This window comes from Lacerta agilis, chromosome 9 (genome assembly GCF_009819535.1).
Source record: "Lacerta agilis isolate rLacAgi1 chromosome 9, rLacAgi1.pri, whole genome shotgun sequence".
NCBI lineage: Eukaryota > Metazoa > Chordata > Lepidosauria > Squamata > Lacertidae > Lacerta > Lacerta agilis.
Genome location: NC_046320.1, coordinates 10,132,598 through 10,141,720, shown reverse-complemented (window position 1 = coordinate 10,141,720; position 9,123 = coordinate 10,132,598). Strand labels below are relative to the sequence as shown.

At 55.4% G+C, this 9,123-nt stretch overlaps 1 protein-coding gene across 1 annotated transcript; it reads right to left on the bottom strand.

The window, feature by feature from the left end:
• Positions 1-3,282: 3,282 nt before the first annotated feature.
• ISLR2 (immunoglobulin superfamily containing leucine rich repeat 2) lies at positions 3,283-8,329 on the bottom strand. The gene is made up of 2 exons (XM_033160503.1): positions 8,173-8,329; positions 3,283-6,731 (listed from the first exon to the last, which is right to left on the bottom strand). The coding sequence occupies exons 1-2, from the start codon at positions 8,178-8,180 to the stop codon at positions 4,601-4,603; spliced, it is 2,139 nt and encodes a 712-aa protein (XP_033016394.1). The 5' UTR covers positions 8,181-8,329; the 3' UTR covers positions 3,283-4,600.
• Positions 8,330-9,123: the final 794 nt, after the last annotated feature.

The following is a 9,123-nucleotide window of genomic DNA, read 5'->3' as shown; positions in this document are numbered from 1 at the left end:
AAAGCCTACTTCAGGGCACATGCAAGCAAGCCCCGTCCTTAGGTAAAAACACACACAATTCATTTGAAACGAGGGCCGCGCACAAAGCGTCCCCGTGTTTCTGGCAAGCAGCCACGCCCTTCCCTTGAAATCCCAGGAGCCGTGCTGAATCCCAGCCAAGGCCCATCTGCTCTGCTCCGCCACCATTCTGCTAATTTTGTCTGGCAGTAATTGATATCCAAAGGCATTTCGCTATTCGTCCAGTTTCGCTGCCCTGGCCCTGGAGAAACCTCTCTTATAAAAACCCAGCTGTCTGGGCAGGAGAGGACTGGGGGGGGGGGGGAAGAAGTCCAGAGCTTTGCGCGGCGGAATGGTCAGGACTCAGGAGGAGGACCCCCCAAATACAGTAGGGGTGGCTTTTGCATTAAGTACGGTACAATTTGCATTGTGTAACCATTAATGCTGCAACTCCCATGCCCGCTTCTGGGAGAAAGCCCTGCTGAATTCAATGGGACTTACTTCTCAGTGGACGTGCATAGGATTGTGCTGTCAAGTCTCGAATCTAAAATCACCTAAATGCACACAACGGCAGCTGTGCGCACATAATGTAAACATGTGCTAATCATATACCCATATGTGCCAGACAGGCATAGATTGCCTACATAGTCAATTAAGAATACATCTTTTCACAATGGTTAGTAGATGTTGGGTTTTAAAACTTTTTATATATGGCTTTTATTGTATATTTTTTCGTTTTATTGCTGCGAACTGCTTTGATCTTTTCTTTTGATGATATAGTGGTATATAAATATTTTTATAAATAAAAAAAGACATACCTTTTAAGGATCTGGTTCTGGCTGCTTCTCATGTGTTCGTATTTGGATTTTACTTTCCGTCCAAGAAAATGCATGATATAGCCCAAGATATGTATTTTGATATGTATTTTGCTGGGTGCATGCGCACAGCAACAAATAAACATGCAATTTTGTTGCACACATCAACGGTATTGCACACACACACACTCCTTTCCTATTTGAAAGCGAATAGCCATGTAGGAATTCCTGTGGCTTCGATCCTGCCATCCCTTTTCATGCACGGGGATGCAGTCCTTTAAGACCCGCTGCATACACAATGGAACTTACTTCCGCGTAAACGGGCACAAGATTGTGCTGCAGGCAGCTCCTGAAGACTATGAGCTTTTCTTGCACCCAAAAGCAGTTTGGAAAAAGCATCTAGGCTGGGTCGGTTTGTGGGACCTGGCAAAAGCACACCGATAGTCCCGGTGCATAAGGTACGGCTGGCTGCTGCACATATGCTCAGCATGCCACTGGTGCTTAACTATTTTGAAAGAGGCATGTTCGAGCCTCAGGTGGGATGCGGATGGTTCGGGGGGTCCCCACCCTCAGAGCCCCTTTGCGCTTCCTGAAGGACGCGCTCCCTTTCTGTGACTGTTGGCGTTGTCCCAAGCGTGAGACTCTGCTCGCGTTGGAATTCAGCCCTGCGCAATTGCGCGCGCCATATGCAAGCTGTTCCGCGCAGCAAGGAGACCTGCGCAAGCTGCGCGGCTCGGCTCGGGCCTGCTCTGGGCGGTGGTGCTTAGTGGGCGCTCCAAGTTGGAACTAAGAGGGAAGATGGAGGCGAAGGAGCCCAGCAGCAGGTGGCGCCAGAGCCAAGGGACACGCGGAGCCAACGAATTCCTATCGCCGTCCCTGTCCAACTCCCCCTCGCTGAGTTCCGCAAGGGCAATGCTGAAGAGGCTGAAGAAGCTGGCAGGAAGAGCCACCCCCCCTCCACCCCCGCTAGGCTGGAGGGATTGGAAGAAGGTAGGCAGGTGGGTCCTGGCTGAGGTTGGCGGGGTGGGGTCTCCATTTTGACCCTAATAGACCAACATCCTGCAGCTTTGGGATGACCGATGCACCCTTTGCCTAGCTGAGAGTTTACCTGAATCAGCCGTGATTCCTGTATTGCAGGGGGTTGGACTAGATGACCCTCAAGGTCCCTTCCAACTCTATGATTCTATGATAGCGGGCTTACGTCGCTCTGCTTCTCTGCGCGGCAGACTGGGATCAGTTCGTGGTGGCCATCCTATTTTGTTCTTCGGCGCAGGCAGGTTTTTTTAAAAAAACTCAAAGTCATCCAAAGCCAGAGTGCCCTTTGCGGGGCTCAGGCCGGGGCAGCGTGTCCAGACGACAGGACCCCCCCCCCTTTAGGGCGAGAATAGGAAGGGATGGGGGGCATTTTCATTTTAGGGGTCTTTCCACTTTTCCATTTTCAAAACACCGCAAACAACATGTCGTGTCCAGTCTCACACCTCATTTATGGCAGTTTCTTCCCTAAGAAAAAGGCGGCTGCAATGGTACACCCCCTTACCTGAGAGTAAACTCCATTGGACGCAACGGAGTTTCTTCCTTGTAGACACGCACGGGAATTGCAGCGGAAGACACGTTGGGTTGTATTCAACTGCTGGTTACTCAGAGTCGACCCATTCAAATTTATGGATCTAAATTATCAATGGCCATTAACGGGCCTACTCTGAGTAAAAGTTGGTGGACGACAACCCGTGTTTTACAACGCAGTTCCCATGCATGCCTACTCGAAAGTAAGTTCCATTGCGTTCACTGGAGCTCACTTTCAGGTGAGACTTTCAGGTATGATTGCGGCAGCCTTATGTTTCTTAGCGAAGAAGTGCGTGCATCTTTTCTTTTTCCTTTGACCATTCCTCCCACCAGGAACTGCGGGCTTTGCATTCTTTCTCGCCCATAAAAGGCCATCCATACCATTCACCTGTCCATAGAAATCCATAGCAGGTAGATGCATCCTAGAGAATCCCATATCCTTTAAAATGGGAATGATTGGGGTATTAAAGACTCCGGGGTGGGCCGGGGGTGGGGAGCCTGAGAAACAGATGCGGTTTGCTCAGCGCAGCTGTTTTAATGTTCAAAGCCTCGGCGGCATCTGGGTGCGACGTTTGATCGCCAGCTCCGTTTCATGCTAAACGGATCCTGGGGAGATTTGCTCAGACATTCCCTTTCGATCTAGCGCCGCTTTCATTCTCGGCTCTGAAATCTAACATAACACCCTTTGCCTATTTGCAAATTACAAAACAGGGCTCCAAATGTCCATTTTTAAGTCTGTTTTTATTATCATTATTCTTGACTTTCCACATACAGAGGCACGGTTATCGTTGCTCAGCCCGTTCCTTTCTAAAGGATTCCTTGCACAATAATAATTAACAATCACATATTAGTGATACCATCGTTATTTTATTTTATTTTCCTCTCTGCCCTGGAGACGATTGTTGACATTGGGTTGCATATCTCTCTCTCTCTCCCTACTTTAACAGAGGCAAAAACCACCATGGTCATTCCAAGCCAAGCACGACCGCACCCTTTGCAAACGATATTTAAATTGTTTCCACTCTCAACACAGCAAAAAAAAAAATCAACCCACCGGGACCTCCCGTCGTTTTTGCCTTTGAACATCACAGACCCACATCAAGGGGCAAGCACGTTTCTCTAGAAGCAAGACTACTCTACCCAATAAACATTTAGCAAATACGGATCTTCGTGAAGGTGACATGACTCAGACAGGGCTGCAAGAAGGGGGGGAAGGGGGTCAGTATCCAGACCAGGAGCTGGGAGCCCTTAGGACTCAAACTCCAGGCGTCCACCAGCGGTCCAAAGTCACGCACAGACATAACACACATTTATCTACAGCACGGCTCCATTTATTTAACACGGGTGATCCTGACCAGCCGATGAGAAAAGCTAGGGATCTGGGCTGCTGCCTGGCACGGGTCCTCATTTCACAGACCTCCTTGACCGCAAGCTCCTTCACACGGGGGTTAACGGGTTGGAGAGGGGAAGGCAATTCGAGGGTGGGGATTCGGGAGCTGTCCAGCACCATTAACCTCCTGAACTGAAATTGACACCCTTTCCTGAAACGCCAAGGGAGCCCCTCGCTCCCAGACTAGGGCCAACGACTTTTTAATGCGTTGTCGTCGTCGTGTTTTCTTTAATTTCCTTTTAAACAAAAAAACAAAAAAGCAAACCATAACCAATTGTAAATTTCAATTTTAGAAAAGAAGTTGCATCTGCAAAAACGCGGAGGCGCGTGGGAAAAGTGGGGTGCGTATTTCAGAATATTGGTGTGTGGGAGCGGATCCTAACCAATTAAGTTTCGAGCCTATCAAATCCACGAAAATGCGGAGGGAGTGCGTGGGAAAGGGGGTGCGTTTCAGAAGACAGGTGATGGGGTGGGGTGGAAAACGTAACCATTTTTGTTTGGAGCATATGCAGTAGAGGGTTTTCAAGAAAGGGGGTGTGTGAATTTCTCCAGGCTGTGTTACCCATACCCAATCCATTATTTTGCCCGAATATTTGGGACATCTCTATAAATCGGGGGGGATCCCTCCTAAAAACAGCCCCTGAACAAAGCCAGCCTTAGGTGCCGGCTGCTGGACGCTCTCGGTGTTGGGGAGACGTCCCTTCCCCGTGGCAGGAGCGCCTTTCCAGAGAAGGTCGCAGCCGATCAGGCAAGCGGTGCCCGAGCCCCAGTGAAGAAGGGCGCTTCCCTTCGGTTTCTGCGCGCCCGGAGCTCCGGGAACCGCCCGAGGGAAGCCTCAACGGGGCGGTTGCCTGTAGTTGCCGTTGATCTCCTGGGAGATCGTCACAGCCTCGGCTCCGAGCGGGAGCCGGTCACTGTATTCGGAGCCCACCTCGAATTCCTCCGGGTTTGTTTTGGATTGGGACTCCGGGATGGAGCTGGCGGCCAGGCTCTCTTCTCTCTCCAGCTGCCGTCCCCCAGGCAGCCCCCTCCGCCCCTCCACCACCCCCTCCGCCCCCGCCTCCTCCTCCTCCTCTTCCTCCTCGCCTTCCCCTTCCCCCACCTCACTGGGGTCGTAATTCTTCTCGGATTCCAGGTAGGAGGCCCGCGGGTCGAAGTCCGCAGCCATGTGCTTCTCCATCTGGTCCGGGTTCTGGGCCTTCATGATGAGCTTGTAGGTCTTGCCCTGGTACTTGGAGAGCAGGTGGCAGCATGTGGCGCCCAGCAGAGGGATGGTGGCCAGGCCCAGAAGGAAGACGCTCACCACCACGATGATGACGAGCGAGGGCACCTCTCGCTTGGTGGTGAAGACCACCTGGACCTGGCAGTCCTCCCCGACGTAACCCATGCAGACGGAGTAGTTGGTGCCGGGACTGAGGCCTTGGAACCAGTAGGAATTCACCCCTTCCTCGATCTGGGACCACTGCGCCAGGGAGTGGCCCCTCCGGCCCGCCTCGCACAGGTAGAGCCTCCTCAGGTGGACCTTCTCTGGCTGGACGTAGAAAGGGGTGATCTGGACCTTGGCTTCCCTCTCCGAGACGTCCAGCGCGATGACCCCCAGGTCGAAACTGTGGGGCTTGAGGGCTCCGCTGCGGTTGAAGGCGTGGTTGGAGACGTACTGGGGGGCCTCGCTGGAGCCGCACTGCTTCGCCAAGACTGGCGGCCCCGACGGCCCGCTGGCGTTCAGGGGCCCGGGCGCGTGGTAGCTCCTGGGCGTGGGTCTCTCCGGAAGGAGTTTGGTCCTCTCCTCGGCTTTCATGACGCTGTTCTTGGAGACCTTGCCCTCGGGCTTCCGATCCCCGGGCTGGGCCTTGCGGTCCCCCAGCGAGCCCGCGGAGTCCTTCGCGGGGGCGTCCGCCACGGCGACATGGACCGAGCTCTGGTTGCTGCCCATCTCGTTGGCAGCCAGGCAGGTGTAGGTGCCTTCCTCCTTCTTGCTGAGGTGCGGGATGAGCAGCGTGCCGTTGCCGAAGGCCTGGAACCTCTCCCGGTCTCCTCTGGACCAGCCGTCGGAGGGCAGGGCGTTGCCTTCTCCTTCCGCCGCCGCCGGCGCCTTGATCTCCAGTGTCTCGCCGGCGGCCTGGATCCTCCAGGTGATCTCGGGCTCCGGGAGGCCCAGGGCGTGGCAGTGCAAGGCCAGAGCCAAGCCGTAGGAGAGCCGGGTGCGGTCCAGGTTGGGGTGGTAGCTCAAGCGGACGTTAGGGGGCGCGCAGTGCAGGTAGGGCACTTTGGCCAAAGGGAGCCCCTTCCAGGGCTCCGGGGCGGCGCAGGTGATGGCGTTGCGGTCTGGGATGGAGATCAAGGTGTTCTCGGTCCAGTTCTTGAGCCACATGAGCTGGCAGGTGCAGTTGAAGGGGTTGTTGTAGATCTGCAGGTGGGACAAGGAGGTGAGCGCCTCGAAGGTCCCCTCGGCCACCTCGGAGAAGCGGTTGTTGTTGATGCGGAGGGAGCGCAGGTCCCGCAGGGTACGGAACGCCTCTCCCGGCAGGTGGGACATCCGGTTGTTGTTCATCTTGAGGAGCTGGAGGGCGCTGAGGTTGCGCAGGTCTCCCCAGGGGAAGTCGGCGATCTGGTTGTGGCTGACGTCCAGGTTCTTCAGCTGCACCAGGATAGCCAGGGTGCCCTCCTCAATGGCCCCGATCCGGTTGTGCGCCAGCCACAGGGAGGTCACCTGCGTCACCTCCACAAAGGAGCCCCTGCGCAGCTCAGCGATCTTGTTGGCCGACAGACTCAGGGTGGTCACGTTCGACGGCAGCCCTGACGGCACCGCCTCCAGGTTCTTGTAGGCGCAGTCGGCGAACTGCTGGGCGTACTTGTCCACGCAGGCGCAGGGCTCCGGGCAGCCGCGGATCGGGGCGCACAGGAAGGTCGCCGCCAGCCAACAGCGCAGCAGCAGCAGCGGGGACGCCCCCGACAGCATCTTAGCCCTGCAAGGGTGCGGGGGAGAGAAAGTAGAGGACCTCCGTCAGAGTTGGAGGGAGCTTTGGTCGCGTTAATCCACCTAGCCCAGTATTGTCGGTACTGACCGGCAGCAGCGGCTCTCCAGGATTTCAGGCAGGGAGCCTCTCCCAGCGCTACCTGGAGATGCCAGCAGAGATTGAACTGGGACCTTCTGCATGCCCAGCAGGGGCTGTGGCGCTGAGCCACGGCCCCCTCCCTCCTCTTCGCGTCCTCTCTGCCGAGGCTACCCTTTCCCGGGCGCTCGGAAGCAAAGCCCCTCGAGCTCTGCAACGGTGGTTCCCTCGTCAGTGTTCAGGGTGCCACTTAGGCTGCAGCCCTAACTGTGGCTTGTTCCCAGGATTGCAACCTTACTCTCTTTCTGTGGGCGGCAGAAAAGTCAGTAAATGAGAGAGGGGCTCCTCAGGAGAAAAGGAGCACCCAGCCACTTTCCCGCTCGCTCTGTTTGACTGCCAGCGCCCAGAAAAATAAGGGGTTTCGAAATGATACAGAGCAGGCTGCCCTCTCTCTCTTTAGCCAGCCCCCCTCCGCTCCTGCCCCGCTTCTTCTCCTTCTCCGTCCAACTTGCAGATCAGCCCCGAGACACCCCTTCTTCCTTGTCACCAGCTAGCCCCGCTTGTCCTCCAGGTGACACGAATCGACCCCCGTAGATCCCAGCGCAGACCTTCTCCGGTTCCTATCCCCGACGGCAGTCCCTCGATGTCACCCCACCCTTTACACACAACCTAACCTCTATATGGAGATAAGAATACCAGAATAATATCATGTATTGCAGGGGGTGGACTAGATGACCCCTGGGGGTCCTTTCCAATGGCCCATGCGGTGGCCCATCCAGTCCAGCATCCTGTTCTTATGGAAAGCCCCCCAGCAGGATTCCAGCAGAAGAGCCCTCTCCCCTCACAGCGTTGCCAGCAACGGAAGCATCGTTGCCTCGGACTGTGCAGGCAGAGCGTGCTCATCTTGGCTTGTAGACCTCCATAGCCCCCTCCTCTTCTAAAGCCACGAGACATGATGAGATTCACACCTCTTCCCCCCCCCCCCCACCACACACCCAGCCACTCCTTTCGCGAAAGTGCGCGGCGGTTTATCTTTGTGTCTCTAGCCTGGCTCTGCTGTGTCCATTCCCAGCCATTACTATGCGCTTTAGGAGAGCCTTCTGGTCTGGTCTGCAAACCGGAGGAAGCAGCTTCAGCGCCGCCCCCCCCCCCAAACTCAGTCCCCTCCACTACAGTCCGCTGAGCCCCGACAGCTGACTTTGCCCTGCGCCAGCGAGCGAGCGAGCGCATCCTTCCTCGCTCATCTCCCCGGATGCAGCCGCCTTGGGTACCAACATCCCATCTTCCCTGGGTTCCTTCAAGGGAAATAGGTCCTTTCTCTCATGCAAGCCCAAGCCGTGCCCGCCTCCCTTACCGTTCCATCCTGGGCTCCCAAGGGTCCCTTCTAGGGCGGCAGCATCACCAGGAGGGACGCCACGACCGGACGAGTCCTGCGGAACTCCCGGCGCAGGACCGAAGGCGCCTCCATGGAGGCTCCCCGTCCGGTGCTCGAAGAAGAGCCGCGGAGAGGCTCTCTCCGGCCTCCGAGATGCCTCCTAGCCTTGGGTCTGCCTGAAGACAGCGGCGGCGGCGGCGGCGCTGAGCTCGCCCCCTCCTCTCCCTTCCTCCCGCACCTCCTCAATTCCAACCCACTTAAAAAAAAAAAATCACAATATTACTAGGAGAGGCCAAGCGCGCGCCCGAGGCGCCCGGGGATGCGCCTCGCCTATCCCACCTCCTTGGGTGGGTGTAGAAATCGCAGCCTATGCCCACCCCCCACCCCCAAGTAAAGACCATGCAATATTTATCACGTCAATATGTCTCCAAGTCACCCTCCTTCGCCCTCCGCAGCAATCCAGCCGGCAGGTGGGCTGCTGCTGTTATGATTATTAATATTATTACTATTTAATCCGCCTTTGAGGCGCAAATTGGAAGCAAATAGCTGAGCAGAGAATTGTATCTGGGGATCCAGGAGGAGATCAGAACGGATGGAAGAAGGCAAGAGCCATCGAGATCCCTCTGACCCCCCTCCTCGACCTGCTCTCATTGCCTCCTCTCTGCCCCCCCCCCACCATTATTCCCGCTTCCTTCATTAATTAATATTTTTTATTGATTTAAGTACAAAGTGCAAATTCATTATAAAAACACGAAATAATCTCAGACCGTCAGTATAAACAATCTCCCTCACCCCCGCGAGGCACAATAATTCACATGATCCTGATATTTGAGAGGAAAATCAGCTGTTGCAACAAGAAGCTTCGTGTGTCCTGGTGCAAATCCTGCTACTTTTTTCTTCTCGCCACCCCCTCCTGAACTCAATTCCAGC